At 42.3% G+C, this 19,791-nt stretch overlaps 1 protein-coding gene across 3 annotated transcripts in view; it reads left to right on the top strand.

Moving 5' to 3' along the window:
• bbs9 (Bardet-Biedl syndrome 9) overlaps positions 1-19,791 on the top strand; it is a 70,890-nt gene that overhangs the window by 1,009 nt on the left and 50,090 nt on the right. For all 3 annotated transcript variants that reach the window (XM_077598271.1, XM_077598270.1, XM_077598272.1), the window contains exons 2-13: positions 343-454; positions 539-695; positions 3,493-3,557; positions 3,633-3,746; positions 8,106-8,280; positions 10,710-10,794; positions 11,960-12,143; positions 13,899-14,028; positions 15,981-16,162; positions 16,793-16,869; positions 17,345-17,398; positions 17,467-17,569. In XM_077598271.1, coding sequence (XP_077454397.1) covers positions 343-454; positions 539-695; positions 3,493-3,557; positions 3,633-3,746; positions 8,106-8,280; positions 10,710-10,794; positions 11,960-12,143; positions 13,899-14,028; positions 15,981-16,162; positions 16,793-16,869; positions 17,345-17,398; positions 17,467-17,569 — 1,438 coding nt within the window. The remainder of the gene's footprint in view (positions 1-342; positions 455-538; positions 696-3,492; positions 3,558-3,632; positions 3,747-8,105; positions 8,281-10,709; positions 10,795-11,959; positions 12,144-13,898; positions 14,029-15,980; positions 16,163-16,792; positions 16,870-17,344; positions 17,399-17,466; positions 17,570-19,791) is intronic.

Below are 19,791 nucleotides of genomic sequence, written 5' to 3'. Positions count from 1 at the left end.
GCGAAAAAAGGGGTTATGGAGAAAAAAATGTAGAATATTTTGGTTATTTGAAACGAGAGGTGAATACATTTTTGGGTCGTGTGGTCAAAGTTCACAAAGGTCAGAAAAAGAAATTTGTGATACATTGAGCAAAAAAAAGAATGATGATTTTTTTTAATATGTTAATCATAAAAAATGTAAATATATTTCTGGCTAGTGAGATCAAATGTCACAAAGGCCAGGAAAGGAATTTCACAATAATCTGCGAATTGAATTATTATCATACTTGTCGTTATCTTTCCCTGCTATTTAACCCTGCATGTGACCAAAAAATGACTGTATTGTGTCATCTCGTCCAATCAGATGTCCCTATTCAAGGCGCGGGATTGGTGGTCGGCAACCCTCGGCGAAGGCGAGGAGTTCGACCAAGGCTGCCTCTGCGTCGGGGACGTGGACAACAGCGGCACGGGCCACGGTAACGCATATTGTGTTACAATCGAGGGTCGTCTTATATTCGGGTGGATATGCTAAGCACTCTCTGTTTGATCTCCACGCGTAGACAAGGTGGTGGTGGGCAGCTACATGGGGATGCTGCGGATCTTCTCGCCGTACCCCGCCAAAGCCGCCGAGGGGGCCCAAGGTTCGGCCGAGGCACAGCTTCTGGAGGTCCACCTCCAGAACGCCATCGTCCAGGTGGAGCTGGGGAAGTTTGTCTCGTGAGTACACTGGCTAAGGAATCTGACCATACCCAGGAAATGTATGAAGTAGGGACAAAAAGTGCTCATTGTCTTTGTCAATGCTAAGATTTATTTAGCAACTTAATCTCCTCTAAATTAGCTCGCAAACGAGGATTACGCCGAGCAGGTGGAGCAGTAGTCGTGCCATTGGATCCACATGTTTGATTTCAATGTTCAATCTAGGAATAGTGCTCCGGTCCAGATTACGCAGATGGCGAACTACCGGTAGATGGCCAAGATACTATTGGTCGATGGCACGGCAATAACATTTTGATCCCTCCCTTCTGCGGATTTCTTTAGCTAGGCTCTTATGAATTTGGCATGTCCGCAATTAGCGGGATTTGCTAAATTGCTAAATCTCCCATACATGTTGATAGAGTCTAATGCCAGGTATATCATTACACAATTGATGAACTTTGTCAATGGCCTGTAAAAAAGAGAGATAACTCCTTGAGAAGTAGATCGTGGTGCAAAAAAGTTTGAACACCCGCATTAAGTCTCTGTGATACCTTTCCACAAATGTGGTATGTTACAAGTGCAATCAGTGTGTTGCATTCAGATGCTTGTGGTTTCAGCACAACCCCCGTTGGTTCAATTCTGTGTCTGTGCTGGAAAAAAAAATCTGTCCTCACCCGCAGGAATTCTAACCCTTGCAGGAGGTTGGCTCATTGAAAACTACTACCGTATTTTCTCACAAATAAGCCACATTTGTAACAAAAAAAATAGATGGCCGAATCAAGGGTACGGCTTATATGCGCACAAGACTTGCTATACACTTTTTCACCAGTACATTTACTATTTGTTGGTTATTTTCTGTTTTGGAGGAAGAAAACAACCATTACTGGATGAATTAATTAAACATGGGTCAAAATGGCGGCCCGGGGGCCAAATCTGGCCCGCCACATCATTTTATGTGGCCCGGGAAAGTCAATCATGAGTGCCGACTTTCTGTTTTAGGATCAAATTAAAATGAAGAGTATAGATGTATATTAAATTTCCTGATTTTCCCCCTTTTAAATCAATAATTGTCATTTTTAATCCTTTTTTTCTGTGTTTTTAGTTCAAAAATCATTTTGTAAAATCTAAAAATATATATAAAAAAAGCTAAAATAAACATTGTTTTAGATCTATAAAAAAACTGAATATTCAGGGATTTTAATCCAGTTCTTTTAATCCATTTATATAAAAAAAAATCTAAATATTATATCTAAAATGGTCCGGCCCACCTGAAATCAAGTTGACGTTAAAGCGGCCCGCCAACCAACCCGAGTCTGACATTCCTTATGATATTGACCCTAATTATGTGCCTTTGATTCATATAGTATATCAAAAATACCACGTGCGATGATTTTTCTTAAGATTTTCCCTTCAAAGTAACACATTTGTACTCCCTATTAAAACCATGACTATGGAGGTGAAAATTGTGAATCAGAGAGCGGCTTATACGCGAGAAATTCTCAAATTCAACCATTTTAAGGCTATTTTATACGTTGGGTGGCTTATATGCGAGTAAATATAGTCAATCTTGGAGCAAAAAAGTGTGAGCGCCACTGTTGTAGTGTTTTTTTTTCTTCCATTGAGCGCAGCAGTTGTCCCTCTTTTGCGGGCAGGTGGCGCCATCTCCTTTCAGCCGGGCCAGGCCGTCAGAACACAAAGTCATCTTTCTGGCGGGAAAAAAAAGTGCGAGAATGTTCCGCGGCAAGGCCTCCTTTCCTTCCCTTTCGTTCCTTCCTCGCCGCAGCGTCGCGTCGCTGTTTGCTTTAAGCTGCGGTTGGCCAGCTCGGAATTCCTCCCGGGAATCCGCCGACCGACCCACCGACCGACCCACCAAAAATACATTTTTTCCCCCCCCGTTTTCTCAGGATGAAAGAGCACTTGTGGGATGGCTTTCCATTTCCGCCCTTTCCGAAGGCGGCGTTTTTGTTCCGCCGGGATTGAACCGACAAATGTCTAGCGACGGGACTGCGTCTGCTCCCACTTTATCCGTCCGACTCAAATCGCAAGATAAGCAAAATAAACCGCCAATGATCAAAACCCAATGACCGTATTTTCCGCACTATAAGGCTCAACTAGAAGGCTTCAATTTTCTCATGTGCCTTTATACATGGATCAATATTAGTTCATCTTTCTATGAAATTTCCTTTAGCACAGCTCCACTACTACTACTACTATTACCAGTTTATTTTTGTTAATTTCTTATTATATGTATTTTTAATTATTATTAGTTTATTTGATTATTTTATTATTAGACCCGCTCGGGGAGGGGGGGGGGGTGATGCGAGGTATCCATAACGGCAGAATGCCAAATTACGAGTCTGTAACTATCACTTATTTAGGTGTTTTGCCGAGAAAACGCACCTTATGGAGAAGCACTACCAATTTCGTCATGTGCAGTTTCTGGGTGTGATGACAAGTAGGCTTTTGTTGTTGATGATGACGACAGGGCCTATGTCCGATTATTATTATTATTATTATTATTATTATTATCCGATTATTATTATTTTTGGGTGGCATTTCTAAGTCACTTCTTGATAGCTTTGGGGCATTTTAGTATTTTTTGTGACCTCATTGGCTGCCATTGAAGGAGCCATTTTGAAATAAGGAGCATTACAGTGCGAAGGAACCACGTCAGCCCGAACAACCGCGCTAGTGGGCCGTGTCATAGCCTGTAGTGGGCCACTTCTGGCCCGCCGACCGCACCTTTGACACCGTGACTTTTACCTAGTTGAAATCCATTGAATTTTTTTTTCCCCCAATGACGACGTTGTTCTTCCAGGTGTTCGGATCTTCTCCACCTGGCCGTCCTTCACCCTCGGAAGCTCTCCGTCTACTCGGTCCAAGGTAACATCCCCCCTCGTCGCTCGATTTCCGTCAAAGCCGCATTTGGGTAACCCGCACTTTTCCCCGACTTTCCAGGCACGACGGGCAACGTTGGCCACGGCGACCAGTACCAGATCAAACTGGTCTACGAGCACAACCTGCAGAGGACGGCCTGCAACATGACCTACGGAACCTTTGGAGGAGTCACGGGTAAGGCGACGGCGTCTCGTGCCGTGAGCTATTTTTTATTTATTTATTTTTGGAATTTCTCGAGCAAGTCGGGGACAACCCTACCCGCGCGGCCATCCAAGAAAAACACGGGAATCCCCCGAAAAAGTGCGCAAAATGAATTTCCCCCCATAAAGGGCGCTTTGTTGAGGCAGACCGCGGCTTGGCACGACGGACTCGGTCCATGTTTACACGAAGGCGGGCCCTTTTTTTTTGCACCGCGGGAACCCCGACAACTTTGGAGGAAACTCGCACGTGTTTGTACTGCAGCGACTCCCAATTTAGTGAATGGAGATCCTGACAGGGGGCCTTCACAGTAGCTTTAAGTTCCTAGAAAAAAACGCGAATGAGCCTTTTTGGCTGTCTTATATTTCCCACCGCCAGAGGGCAGTGTCCGTCAAAGGATTGCTCTTTTTCCTCAATGCTTTCTAGAACTTTTTTTGACTGCAATTTTCATTCATTCATTCATTTTCTGAACCGCTAATCCTCACCAGTGTCGCTGGGGGTGCTGGAACTGATCCAAGATAACTAGAGGGCGCGCCTTGAATCAGTGGCCAGCCAATCGCAGGGCAGAAAAGGACAACACTCATACTTAGGGGCAATTTAGCATAAAATTAGCTTATAGTGCATGTTTTTTTGGGATGTGGGAGGAAACCAGAGTACCCAGGGAAAACATGCAAACTCCACACAGTTAGGACCGACCTGGGATCGAACCCACGACCCTGACACTGCAAGGCCGACATGGTAACCACTCCACCACAAATTTTTAGAAATTTTAGATCAGAAAAAAAATGTCTCAAAACGATTCAGTGACCATCAAATCAATCGTCAATGATCTTAAAAACGAGTTTATCACTTCTGGCCGTCCAATCCACTCGAACCGAACCGCTCGGCGCCAGCCCTCCCGTTTCCTAACGATTAGACGTCCGTCGCCGTCCGTGCCGCCGAAAGACGCCGCCTCACCGGAATGAATGCGACGCTGTTCCATTCGGGGGGGATTTCCCCAGCTCCCCCTTCCGTAGAGGTCAAAGTTCACCCGCGAAATAGCCACTAGAGAGTGCCTGGCACACACACACACACACCGACTTTGTGCCTGCGCTTTAACTTGACCTTCAAGCAAAACCGCATCAGCGCCGCGTCGTCCGGGCGGCCTATTTTTAAACCCAGGTTATTATCTTTTATTGCCGCGTAATAAGTGGGACCCGAATAACGGCCACTCCAGCTAATAAAGCCGAATAGAAAGAACGCAGCGGATCCTTTTTAATACTTGATTGTGTGTTTTGCGCTTACACACAAAGACTCTCTGTTATGACGCAGCGGGTCTCGCCAACTTTCCGTCGCCGTCGAAGGCTAGAGACGACCCGTCGGCGCTAGCCGACCGGTCGCCGGTGGTTCTCCATCGGTAATTGATCGAACGTGGCGGAAATGGCGATTTTTTTTTGCAAGTTTGTAACATGTTATTGCTATTGAAGATGATGTGCATTTTGATAAGAGTGGAGAAATTCAAAGTATTTCAGGTATTTTTGTTTTTCCTGTGTGGGAAATTAATCTTGTATCCTTAGCGGAAACATATTTTTGGATTGATGACAAAAACATAGATGTGGCTTACCATATTTTTCAGGCTATAAGTCGCACCCGAGTATAAGCCGCCACGGCCCAAAAAAAATAAGCATTTCCGAGAAAACATTTTTTTGTTTTATTTGGACACCAAGAACAAACGTTATAGGTTAAATTGACGATAGTAAAAGGGAAAACAACAGGGTAAAAAGTCTGTTTTGAAGTTAGCGCTATGCTAATAATGTAACAGCGATTCATTCAAATGTAAACAAAAGACCAACATTTGACTGGACTTTTTTGGGCTTTTAAACGCCAAAAGGTTTTCAATTTTCAAGAAAAAATATTCCTAATAAATGTAGGAATGATGTGAGAAAGCTAATTTTGACCCATTTGCACGGGAAATGCTATCGGCAACATCAGAAAACGATACAAAAGAAGGAAATAACCTTCCTATACAGCCATACCTCTATTTACGAAAGGTTCAGGTTACGAAATTTTTATATGCAAATGAGTGACTCGAGATACGAAAAATATTACAAAATCCCCCAAAAAGTAAATGCATTTCCTTATCTGTTATTTTATTTTGAAAATTTTGTTGCGGATGCATTTATTCTCATTTTAGAACCCTGCTACACTCTACTGGGCTCTCATTATTCATTTTAAGACATTAATAAATCATTTTCTTAGAATGTTCTCTCATTTTCGTGTCTTTCTGACGTCTTTCAAACAAAATTGGAACACTGACCGATTTTAAAGTGTTTAGTCCACAGGTGTCAAAGTGGCGGCCCAGGGGCCAAATTTGGCCCGCTGCATCATTTTGTGTGGCCCGGGAAAGTAAATCATGAGTGCCGACTTTCTGTTTTAGGATCAAATTAAAATGAAGAGTATAGATGTATATTAAATTTCCTGATTTTCCCCCTTTTAAATCAATCATTGTCATTTTTTAATCCATTTTTTCTGTGTTTTTAGTTCAAAAATCATTTTGTAAAATCTAAAAATATATTTAAAAAAAGCTCAAATAAACATTGTTTTAGATCTATAAAAAAAGTGAATATTCAGGGCCTTTAATCCAGTTCATTTAATCCATTTATAAAAAAAATATCTAAATATTATATCTAAAATGGTCCGGCCCACGTGAACTCAAGTTGACGTTAAAGCGGCCCACGAACCAACCCGAGTCTGGCACCCTTGGTTTAGTGGGTAGTTGTATGGGGCCCGTGGAACCAATGAGACAATTTACATATAAAGTACACCTCAACTTATGAAATTTTCAAGTCACAAAAAAAATCGTAAGTAGAGGTACGACTGTAGTATGACTCAAATGACATTTTTGGGGGAGCATAAATCGTCCCAGTGGGCAAAGGGTTAACAAAGTCGTAAAAATGAACATTTTTTTGCAATATAGCGTAATTTGAGCATGCGTGGGTCGATAATTGCGTACATGTGCGCGCGTGTCCATATCTTTGTAATTGCACGGTGTTCACGGCCACTGTGAAACACACGTGTTTCCGCGGAGGAGCCGAGTGGGAGCGAGCGTGTGGCAGCGTGTGGCTTTTCTTTCCAAATCTCCGTTGACGGACGCTTTGCGTGCGTGCGTGCGCCGTAGGTGGCCGTAGGTGGTCGTAACCGCTCGTAACTGTCCGCCTCCCCGACCTCTGCTCGACGGCCGTCAAACTTTTTTAATAGCGCGCCGGGGCCTAATTATAGACCTCCGGTCACCTCGTCGCTACGCGCTAGCGTGCGGAGGTGTTAATGGAGATATCAGGCGGCGGCGTGCTGAGAAATGTCGCAATGAAACGGGAGCCACGGGTCGGGGGTTCCTGCCGCGGACGGCCATAGACGTCCAATCCCGTGGGGTTTTGATCCAGATGACCTGGATTTGAACGCGGTTTAGGCTAGGTCAAGGGTGTCAGACTCGGGTTGGTTCGCGGGCCGCATTAACGTCAACTCATTTCATGTGGGCCGGACCATTTTAGATATGATATTTAGATTTTTTTTATAAATGGATTTAAAGAGCTGGATCAAAAGCCCTGATTTTTTTTTATAGATCTAAAACAATGTTTATTTGAGCTTTTTTTTTCTTAGTAAAGAAAAATCTCTTTCAATCATTATGTTCCATATTAAAGTGGAAAACAGAAAATATTTTTTATATATTTTTTGATTTTACAAAATGATTTTTGAACTAAAAACTGAAAAAAATGATTAAAAAATGACTGATTGATATAAAAGGGGGGAAATCAGGAAATATAATATACATCTATAATCTTCATTTTAATTTGATCCTAAAACAGAAAGTCGGCACTCATCATTTACTTTCCCGGGCCACACAAAATGATGTGGCGGGCCAGATTTGGCCCCCGGGCCGCCACTTTCACACCTGCGGGCTAGGTTATACTTGGATGTCCGGGAAGAACGGAAATGCACGTGTCGACGAGGCATTCACTCATGAGGGTGCCGGAGTCGCTACGGTGAATCGGTGGCCAGCCAATTGCGTGGCTCGAAAGAGGCAATTTAGCATACAATTAGCCTAGCATGCATGTTTTGGGGACGTGGGAGGAAACCGGAGTACCCGGAGAAAACCCACGCGAGCCCAAGGAGAACATGCAAACTCCACACAGGTGACCCACTTGGGTTTTGCACCCGAGTTCGAGTCCGGGTGACCTGATTTTGAGGTTGTACCAATTTGGTAGTTTGTTTATTACAAAACATCTGTTGTTTTGGAGCTTTTTTTTCTAACATGAAAGAATCTAATCTTTTCATTTTTTTAAATTTTCATTCCGTCAGGTCACCACTCCCTTTGCATCCAATCCATGGACGGCATGCTGATGTTCTTTGAGCAGGACAGCTACTCCTTCGGAAGGTTCCTGCCGGGCTTCCTCCTTCCGGGTCCTTTGTCTTACAACCCGCGGACGGACAGCTTCCTCACCGTGTCCTCGGTCCGCCAGCTGGAGAGCTTCAAGTAGGTTCTGGGTGTAAAACCCTTCTCTTTGGACTTGGGATAGCTGGCCAAATCTGGCCCCCCGGCCGCCACTTTGACAACCGTGTCGTCCAACGGCGAGGCAAAAGGCCGGCGAGCGGAAAAGAAAACGTGACAAACCGCAAAAATGTTCCCGGCGTTGCCGTTTTGAGAGCGAACAAGGTGCGCGTTGTGGCGCGCCAAGACAGCCTTTTGGCAGCGAGCGCCAATCGGGGCACACGTCAAGTTTAAGCAAACATTATTGTCTACTTCTAATAATACCACTCATTTGAAAGACGATCCCGGTGGAAACGCGTGCAAAAAATGCAAATGAATCCCGACGCGAGTGCCAACACTCACATGTTCTAATCGAGGTCTTGGGCGGGAGTGCGCAAAACGGGCTGAACAAGCTAAAGTTCGAGGCCTGGAACAAGATTGGCTATAGTCAAATGTACAGAAAGTAACCCAGGCATGACCGGAAACCACCAGAAAGTGACCAAAACCAACAGAGGGTGACCATAAAATGCCACCAAATCAATAGGAAGTGACCGAAAGTACCTAAAATTAACAACAGTGACCCAAAATTAACTTGGCGTATTTTCACGACTATAAGGCGCACTTAAAAGTCTTAAATTTTCTCCAAAATAGACAGGGCGCCTTATAATCCAGTGCGCTTTATATATGGACCAATAATAATAATAATAATAATAATAATAATAAACAGTGGTGAAGAAGGCTCAGACACGACTCCATTTCCTCAGGGTGCTCAGGAAGAACAACTTGGGCTCCAATCTTCTGAGAACCTTCTATAGAACCACTGTAGAGAGCATCCTGGCGTACGGCATCACAGTGTGGTACGCTGGAAGCACGGCGGCAGACAAAAAGGCCATGCAGAAAGTGATTAACACTGCCCAGAGGATTGTCGGCTGCTCTCTGCCCTCACTTGAAGACATTGCCAGCCCGCGTTACCTCAGCAGAGCCAAGCACATCATAGGGGACCCTTACCACCCTGGTCACAATCTGTTCCAGCTGCTGCCCTCTGGCAGACGCTATAGGTCCCACAAAGCTCGGACAAATAGGCTTAAGGACAGTTTTTTCCCCACATCCATCAGACATCTAAACTCGCGCTAACATACACACATTCCCTTCTGCGGCATATGAATAGATGTTTGGTTGGTGATCTGCCTCCTACTAGCTGACTTGAAGGAAGGTATAAACACGCCTTGTTGAAATCACCAGCTAAACTAACTAAACTAAAATTGTTATCACGATAAAATAAAATAAATCAGTGGATAGGGCACACCATCCTCTACAGCTCTCACAACTACCGCAAGTAGCCCCCGACTCTACTATTTTCCCCGTAGAAAAAGTACTGCGCAGTGACTGCTGGGATATAGAGTTCTTTTGTCAATACACCCAGTATGACACTAATTTGGTGCTTGCCGTCATTCCGGCTGGATTTACAAAAGAACTCCTGCCGCTAGCTACTAGCTAGCTACTATTTGCGAATGGATTGTGGCGTGGACATCGACATCAACACAGCTTTACGAACGGTGGCAGGCAGCGTCGGGCTAGTTACGCTAGCTACTAGCTAGCTACTAGCTAGCTACTATTTGCGAATGGATTGTGGCCGCCTGGGCAAACGTGTCTGCTTGCACGGTTGTTCGAGCTTTTGCCAAAGCCGGCGTCATCTCTGTGGAGCCACATTTCAATGACGGTGACTCCGAGAACGAAGAGAGGGGACCCGGCGTTTTCGATGACTCATTTGGACAATTGTTCAATTCGGACACAGAAAATGAGGACTTTGATGGATTTGTAGGTGACGATGACGTGAGTACATTGTAAAGTGGCCAAATAAAGTACAACCCAACTCAGTTTTGCTTCTGTTGCCTTTTTAAAAACGTGTTTTTAGCGTGTGGGTGTAGCGTGTATGTTTAAGCTAGTGTATGTTTTGCAATGTCTGGCTGCGTCTTTAAAAACAGTGCGTCCTGTGTGTGTGTCAAATACAGAAATAGCACTCGTTACTGACACTGCGGCTTAAAATGCGATGCGCCGTATAGTTGTGAAAATACGGTACTGTATCTTGGAACAGTAATTACATAGGAAAGCTCTTGGTAAACTGAAAAATTTGTAAGTAGAGGTACCACTACTTGTTTCACTCAATGAAACTTAACGACAACTAGTTACTTCAGATCTAATGTGGAATTTTAATCACAATTTATCTTGAAACAATAAATACATATTAAAGCTCTTTGTAATCTGAAAAATGCGTAACCTGAAAAATTTGTAAGTAGAGGTACCACTTCTTGTTTCACTCAATGAAACTTAAATTAAAATTCCACATTAGCTCTGGAGTAACTGGTAGTTACTCTATCTGTATCTACTCAGTCGGGCGAGCATTCTAGAAATATACCATCCATTCTGCTCCTCAGGTACGAAACGCTCGCCGTCGCCACGGAAGCGGAAAGCCGGCAAGACCCCGAGCAGACCCTCAAGACCGGAAGCAAGAGGCTAACTGTGAGTCCTGACCTTCCACTCGACCTCAACGTGACGTCGCTCGTTCCCATGTCGGCCATTAGCGCTCGTTAATGCTAACGGGCCCAATTTGCGAGAATAAACTCATTGACGTCCTGCAACGCTCCCGCCATCAACTTGGTTGTGCTTGGCACGGAGGAGCTTTACTCAAACTCGTTTGACCTCCCGTTAGCATTCATGGAAAGCCCGATGTTGCACGCCGGTCACCGTGGCGACAGAGCAAAATTTAAAACGCCCAAAAAAGAAAAAAAAAGGGGAATAGAAAGTAGTTTATACATGGAAGGAATGTAAACACGTCACTGAAATGTTCACAAATAGCTGAATGAGAATTATGGTTTGGAGTATCGGTACCGTTAAAATGGCGTCATCAGACCGTGCCGATGACAGGCGAGTTTGACTTTGCGGATCTAGTTTCCTCCCCAAAATGGCCGCCAGCTACACACGCAGCTGTCAATAGAAATGAGCAGCTCATTCCAGCTGTGTCAATCACAATTGGAGTTTTTTTGTGGGCGGGCCCAAGGCCGCCTAGAAAATAATAATTAATTACAATCTAATTTCATTAAAAAAAACACATGAAACAACGGTTATCTAATTTATATCGATGTCAAACGAGTTGCTTGGTAGGAAAAAAAGACGTGTGCATGTGTATGTGATAAACTGCAGTTGTTGTCGAGTCATGCTAGCAAGGTATGGTAAAGATTAAGCCTCAATGCTAAATCGTGTTCTCGTCTTATTTCGCTAAACTATGTCTTGTTTAAGAATTCCTAGGAAACAATCGACGGTCTAGAACAGTTGAATGTTATTTTAAGAGCTTTAATATCGTTATTTTGTATACAGGAAGCTAATTAGCGATTAGCACGATGCTAGCGTTAGTAGTGAGTGGCTAATCGCTATGCTAGCGATAGTTCCTGTATTACTGACTACATACAACGTTACTGTCAATATAGAATGTAAAATGCGGTTTATGTGATAACTATTGGGTTTATTAGTTCCGCTACAGTATTTATAGATGAAGGTATGTTTGTCATTTGCTCATTTTTATGTCCTGTATCGGTTGTACTGTAGAAATAAGGTCCACATTATAAAGCTAGCTTTAAGTTTTGGTCTGAACGCAATTCTGGAGTTAAAATGAGCGATTTCCCCGCAGCCCGACTGGACGTTGATTCTAGGCGAGCAAGCCCTGGACATCTTCGTGTCCAACTTCTCCCATACGGCCTTGTTCATCTTCGTCCTGGGGGAGCGGAATCTTTACTGTTTGCGAGACAACGGGCTCATTTTCTTCATGAAGAAGTTGGAGTTCAACCCCAGCAGCTTCTTACCGTACGCCTCATGTGAGTAAACATTCATGATTCAAAGCTTTATTTCGGCCATAAGACAGGGAAAAAGGCGTGCATAACTTGAGGCACAGGTGTCAAAGTGGCGGCCCGGGGGCCAAATCTGGCCCGACGCGTCATTTTGTGTGGCCCGGGAAAGTAAATCATGAGTGCTGACTTTCTGTTTTAGGATCAAATTAAAATGAAGAGTATAGATGTATATTAAATTTCCTGATTTCCCCCTATTAAATCGATAATTGCTATTTTTTAATCCATATTTTCTTCGTTTTTAGTTCAAAAATCATTTAGTAAAATCTAAAAATATATTTAAAAAAAGCTAAAATAAACATTGTTTTAGATCTATAAAAAACTGAATATTCAGGGCGTTTATCCAGTTCATTTAATCCATTTATTTAAAAAAATCTAAATATTATATCCAAAATGGTCCGGCCCACATGAAATCGAGTTGACGTTAAAGCGACCCGCGAACCAACCCGAGTCTGACACCCTTGCCTTGAAGTAAACAATTTTTGGGGCAAATTACTTAAAATGATATTATGAAATAATTGTGCAAGTGAGGTTTCTTAAATTGTGGTTTTCTGGTCTTTTATGCTCTTTGTTCTGCAAAGTTAGGTTCACTCATGTAAATATAAATACATAGTATAAAACGTATTGTATAATTATTTTTGGTGATATACCTCTGGATTATTAGAATTTTTACAAGAAATAATGCAAGGTGAATAATTGCGCTTTCTTATTGTGATTTTCATGACTTTCATATTGTCGCTAAACATTTTCTCATCTGCAATTTGTTTTACTAGTGTAAATATAAATATATAGTATAGTACTATATATGTATTTTTTGCAGTAAACCCCTTCAAGATTATTTAGTTGTTTACAGTGCTTAACAATTTCACTGCTTTTGTTATAGAGATCAAATCCATTTAAATTGTAAAGGCCAGCATAAAGTGATCATCTTTTACCGCCATTGACGGACATAGACGTCCAATCCAGTTTGTCTGGGGAGTCGTCAGGGGATGGAATGATCGGACAACAACCAATAAGACGCTTGGGATAATGGCAACAATGATGAAATAGAGATTGCACCCAAATGGATTAAATGAACTGGATTAAAGGCCCTGAATATTCAGTTTTTTTATAAAATTAGAAGCTCTAATAAAAGCAGACGTTTACTTCGGCGTAAGCGCAAGTCGCACGCCGCCATTTTGACCGCCAGCGTGGTCGTGCTTATGTTGCGTGCGGCCATCGCCGCAGGTCTACTATTTATGCCTCATGTTTCAAAGGAAACCCTATGTGATTTCAGATGTCATTTTTTTTTGCCATTTAAAGCGCCACTCGGTGAAATGTAAATGTTATGATGTCATCACTTTGGGTTTTTTTTTCTCCGCTTTGCGGTTGCCAAGTTTATCACGCTCCTCGTTACCTCTTTTCCAGGACTAAAAATAAAGAAATTACACGAACTGGGTGGCTGAAGCGAAGGCGGGTTTCTCATTTTGCGTTTTTTTTCCCCAAACTTTGAACCGTTAAACTCATTTCTGTTTCTTTCCGTGGCGACGTAGCACCAAATGATGTCCGTTTTCATAAAAAGATCAAGCTTTACATTATGGGATTGAACAAGAAATAACCACACAGGGACCTTTATGCGCAATATTATACGACATTCTCCCCTCAAAAAGAAATCCAAATAAAAAGCACTTTTACAAGAGTCATAACGTTTGTTTAATACATATTTTCTTCTGCTTTTCCATTCAGTGACCGATGGCACCACCAACCTGTTGCTAGGCAACCACACCAACATGCTGCTGGTGTACCAGGACGTCACGCTCAAGTGGGCCGCCCAGCTGGCTTTCGTGCCCGTGGCGCTTCGGGTCGCCAACTTCCCGTGAGTGTGACACCTCGCTTTTACGCCGTATTTGTCACTCAAAAAAAAAAATGATGACTCAATCCAGGGTACGGCTTGTATGCGCGCAAAATAGACTTGACACGCATGAAAATGCCATAACATACAGGTATCAAAGTGGTGGCCCGGGGGCCAAATCTGGCCCGGCGCATCATTTTTTCGGGCCCGAGAAAGCAAATCTAAAAATAAATGTATAAAAATATTTTCTATGTTCCACTTTTATATGGAACATAATTAAAGAAAAAATGGGTTTCCTTTTCAAATGAAATAAAACTGAATATTTAGGGCTTTTGATCCAGTTCTTTTAATCCAATTTAAAAAAAATATATATAATTTAAATATTATATCTAAAATGGCCCGGCCCACATCAAAATCGAGTTGACGTTAGTGCGGCCCACGAACCAACCCGAGTTTGACACGCTTGCCATAATACAAGACCATGCGGCCGATATGGTCATTTATTTCAAAATAGAGAAAAGATAAACAGATTAAACGCTTAACAAAATTTATTTTAATCTATGAATGAAACTCGCAAAAAAAAACGTATCTTGCATAAAACTTGAAATTTCTTTTACTCCCTATTAAAACCATGAATATGGAGGTGAAAATTGTGAATCAGGGGGCGGCTTATACGAGGGAAATTGTCAAATTCAACCATTGTAAGGCAATTTTAAGGGTGCGGCTAATATGCGAGTAAATACGGCAGACGGCCTCTAGTGATAAACTTCTTGGTGGGAGGGTACATCATGGCCAGAGGAAGAATAGATTTAATATTTTTTTAAACCTTATTGGCTATTGACGGCAAATGAAGTCCAATCTATTTGAAGTGTGTGGGTGGCAGCAACATTAAGCATCATTCCACTTTAATTAAACTTGTCAATGTAATGACTGACTTAATTTTGGGCCACTTTTTAGGGTATTTACGGCACTTTTTGTAGAATTTTTGTTTTGTTTTGTGTTTTTTAGCCTTCCATGAGCACTTTTTCTACATTTTCCATAATTTCAGGTTGATATTTGGGTATTTCTGGCTATTTTTTGTGCCGAAGGACCGAAGGGGGTGCAAGTTTTGACCCAAAACGATCTGGGATCAATTTTCCCCCAAAACTACTGCTTTTAAAGTGGAATCAGTCGATTGCAGTCAAAACCTCGGTGGCAAAACTGGCCGCGCTGAATTGGTTGGAAGAAAAATCGTTTGGACACCCCCGGGTTAGAGTGCGTTTCCGCCGCAGTCAAAGCCGCCGTTTTCCCGTTGGCCGCGTCCGCCGACGGGCGCAGGTGCGGCGCCTCGACCCGAACTGGAAGTAGCGCACATCTGCGAGCGGTTAACACGCTGTTAAAACACATTGTTGCATCACTCGGCATTTCCTTTCCCTTTTTATTCCCGTCGTGAAATCCACGGATGCATTTGATGGATTGTATGTAAAAAATATATATAAAAAATGAGGAAGCGGGATTAGAGGAAATTTAATATTTCTGGGGTTGATCCCCTCGTTTATTAATCCCGATTTTTTTGGGGGGGCGCGTAGCGCATTCATTCATTTATTTTCTGTACCGCCTATCCTCACAATGGTCACGGGGGGTGCTGGAGACTATCCCAGCCGACGACGGGGGACACCCTCAACGCGTGGCCAGCCAATCGCAGGGCACAAGGAGACAGACAACCAATAGCTAGGGGCAATTTAGCATGCCATTAGCCTAGCATGCTTATTTTTGGGATGTGGGAGGAAACCGGAGTACCTGGAGAAAACCCACGCAAGCCCAGGGAGAACGTGCAAACTCCATACAGTGTGGTCCAGACCTGGGATCGAACCCTCGATCCCTGCGAGGCCAATATGATAACCACTAGCGCAGATATGCCTGTTTGAAAAATAAAATGCTTACTTATCGAAGCTAACATTTGACGTATTTTATTTATTTTTTTCGTTTGGTCTCAGGGATCTGAAGGGCGCCGTGGTGAGCCTGAGTTGGGACGGCCACCTGCTGTGCTCCTACATGGGCACCGACCCGTCCTTCTTCTCCACGCCCAAGGTGGACGCCCGCGAGGTGGACTACGAGCAGGCCGACGCCGAGATGAAGCAGCTGTACAAGTTCATCCGGGAGGCCAGTAGGACGCAAGGTAGGCGGGACTTCAACTAAAATGCTTATCCAGTTTAGTTATTTTTTAATAAGAAAACATTTGCTGTTTTGTTATTAACATTCAAAACTTTTCTTGAAGAAAATATAATGTGAAAGAGTAAAGGGATTTTTTTCCGTGTTTTTTTCTTCATAAAATAATCAACAAAAATGTCCTTTTTGGAAATCTGATGTGATGTTAAAAAGGACTTGAATAAATAAATGCAAATTAATAAATTTTTAAAAAGTGCTAATATAAAGTATAGGGTTTAAAATAATTTTATAGTATTTTTTCATTTTTTTTTAATTGAAACAATATTTGCTGTTTTCCTTTATCTGTTTTTATTCTCAAGTAATATCAAATGCATAAATGATCAAAAAAGAAAATAAGGATTTTATTTAAATATTTTTTAACCAATGGAACACATTTTTAATCAACAACTGTTTTTAAACGTCTTTTTGTAAACATAAAGAATATACATCAATACAAATGTAAAGAACGTATATTATAATATAAAATGTAAAGAAATTTTAGGTCACTAATGTCTCTGAATATTAAAATAGTTGATCAATTTATGACCGATTAGTTGATGTGTCTGCCTTACAGTTAACACAAATATTTATTGTGTTTTAGACATTCTTCCAAAAGGTGAAGATGAAGAAGACGTGACAGTGACGGCGTGCGTCTCTCCTGAGATGGACTTCCCCTCGGTACGTAGGAAAATTCAATTTAATAACTACATCAAATGATGACGAGGTAACGTGTTTTTAGCATGTTAGCAATAGAGGCTAACACGGAGAATGAACGCAAAAGGACAATAACAAAATAAGCGAGTATGAGATGCAGGACAACAACGATCTGACCCACTAAAAGATCCAAGTGAATTCTCCCTGGTGTTTTCTTTCTTTATTTTTATTTTTTTTACATGTCTCGTACCTGTACAAAGAGCCTAGCTCTATTCCTTTTTATTTTAGAGTTTTTTTGGTCACTTCCTGTAGATTTTTGGGCAGTCTAGGACCGATATGTTGGATCCTTTTTTTTGTATTTCAGTTCGCATTTTTTGTCATAAATGATGACTCCTAAAGGAGATTTTTGCGGATTGTTTTTAAATCTCGGAACCACAAAAATCATGGCTGCCATGAATTTACGCTAAATCTAAATCTTCTCTTTTTGCCTGTTTCTCAGCGAGCTGTCATCCCAGACATGGACGGCTTCCCCGTCCCTTCGGTCAACGTCAAGGTGAGTTCAAAAGTGGACGGCATCCTAACAACCTTCCCTAATTTCCGCCGTCTCGGGAACGCCCGCAGGTGACGGTGCGAGCCAACGGCGCGCTAGCCTCCTCCAAGCTCACCGTGGGAGTTCAGCTCCCGCTGGCCGTCAGCCACGACCACTTCGTCCTGGAACCTTTAGGTCAGTCGGCGTTAATAGCGGCGAACACGCTCGTGACAAATCGTCAGCAGCTTTTTCTTCTCTTGGCTTGGCTTTTGCGAGCTCGCGCTGGTGTTTCCCTCGCGACCATAAACGCATGAAAAACGAGCAGCTGCAAGATTGGGAACGCTTCCATCCATTCCCAAACAAAGATTTTCCTTATGTCGACATATTTTTTTTAAAGCGAAGAAGGAGGTGAAAACATTTGTCCCCTTGAGGAAAATATATCAAAGTAAAAATACTCCAAAGACATCATCATTCACGTACAAACACAAGGTTTTTTTCCTCATTTCTGTTAGAGCAACATGTAATTTCATTTATTTTCTGGACCGCTTTATCCTCACGAGGGTCGCGGGGGTGTTAGAGCCTATCCCAGCCGACTATGGGCAGTAAACGAGGGACAACCTGAATTGGTGGCCAGCCAATTGCAGGGCATGAGGAGACAAACAACCAATCAATCATACTTGGGAACAAGTTAGCATACAATTAGCCTAGCATGCATGTTTTTGGAACGTGGAAAGAAACTGGAGTACCCGGAGAAAACCCACGCAGGAGAACACGCAAACTCCACACCGGTGGACCGACCTTCATTCGAACCCAGGACCCCAGGGCTGTGAGGCCGACGCGCTAACCACTCAAGCCACTGGTTCGCTTTCTTCTCTTTCATATGACAAATATATCCTGCAATTTTATAATCCGGTGGTCGAGTGGTTAGCGTTTTTGACTCACAGTTACGCGATGGGAGGGTTCGATCCCCGGCGGGTTTTGCGTGGAGTGTGCATGTCCTGGGCGGCTTTTCTACGGGTACTCCTCTTTACTCGCGTGTCGCAAAACATGCATGCTAAGCTAATTATACGCTAAATGCTCATTAGCTATGAGCGTTTGGTTGTCTGTCTCCTGGTGCCCTCCGATTGGCCAATTTAGAGTTTCCTCCGCCTGGTGCCCGTGGTTCACCGGGGTAAGCTCCAGCACCCCCCGCGGCCCTCGTGAAGATGAGTGGTACGGAAAAGGAAATTGATGAATCCTGCTATCGGTTTACAAATATCACGCAGGGCCGATAATCGTCCGTTTATTTATGATTAATTATTGCGAAAGTCCTTTTTTTTTACCTTTGACCCCGTGACCTCAAATCTGGCCTACGGAACCCGACGCAAAAGCCACGCTTCCGCAAGTTTCACCTCCCGCCGGAGGTCATAAAAGCGAGGCGAAATGGAAGCGGAATATGAATCTGGGTGATATGTCACAAATGGGATCGTTAAAAGTCCGGAATTGGCGGCCATTTTAAGCCGTGCCTTTCTTCTTCAATCCATTATGAACGTACGTCAAGACGTGCGAGCAGATGTTCTCGTTTGAAGAGAAAACAAGTCCATTTATTTGACTGCAGGCTTCCCACGTCCAGAAAAATGTCAGCGCAGGCTCCGTACGTTTTTTTTTTTCAAGGGCTTTGTTTATCACTTCAAGATGGACGCAATGCGTTTGCTCATTCCGACCTGTCAATCACGGACTGTTCCGATTTGAGTCAAGACAGTTTATACTTACAATCGCTGCGGGGGGGGGGGGGGGGGCACATTTTTACATTTTTTAATTTTTTTTCTGCTACACAAAAGTGAATGATGATGTTCAGAGACTATATATTCTGTTTTCCTATTTTTATAAATATATAGTACGTGTATATTTTTGTCGTATTTTACAAAACTGTTTTAAAAAAAATTTAGGGGTTGATAAACAAATGAATTGCAGTTTTTTTTAAACAGTGATCAATTGCATGCAAGTAGCTCACAAATATATTTGAAATGATTTAAAAATGCAATTAATTAAATTAATGAATTAGATCAAAAGAGTTGAACAGTGATTCATTGGGCCTTGACAAAAAAAATATTAAGTGTTAAGTTCCATAATTAGATCATGACCTTTTTTTTACTTGTAGTACATTTTTGGTCATTAATGAAATATAATAATAATATGAATGAAAATAAAAATATTTTTAAATTTTTCCCAATTTTTAGATGAAAAATAAAATAATTAAAACTAAAAATATTATTAATAATTTTTGTTTGAATTATTAATTCAAAATTTGAAATGGCAAAAATATAGAGAATATTCAGTTTAAAATAGAATAATTATTTAAAAAAATTGGTCCCCAAAAAAAACCTACAAAATTACAAATGATAAACCCTTCTGTTCAGGCCGTAACTTTAAAAATT

Source organism: Stigmatopora argus, chromosome 4 (assembly GCF_051989625.1).
Source record: "Stigmatopora argus isolate UIUO_Sarg chromosome 4, RoL_Sarg_1.0, whole genome shotgun sequence".
In the NCBI taxonomy this organism is placed as follows: domain Eukaryota; kingdom Metazoa; phylum Chordata; class Actinopteri; order Syngnathiformes; family Syngnathidae; genus Stigmatopora; species Stigmatopora argus.
The sequence above is the reverse complement of the archived record's forward strand: the minus strand, read 5'-3'. Positions and strand labels throughout refer to the sequence as shown.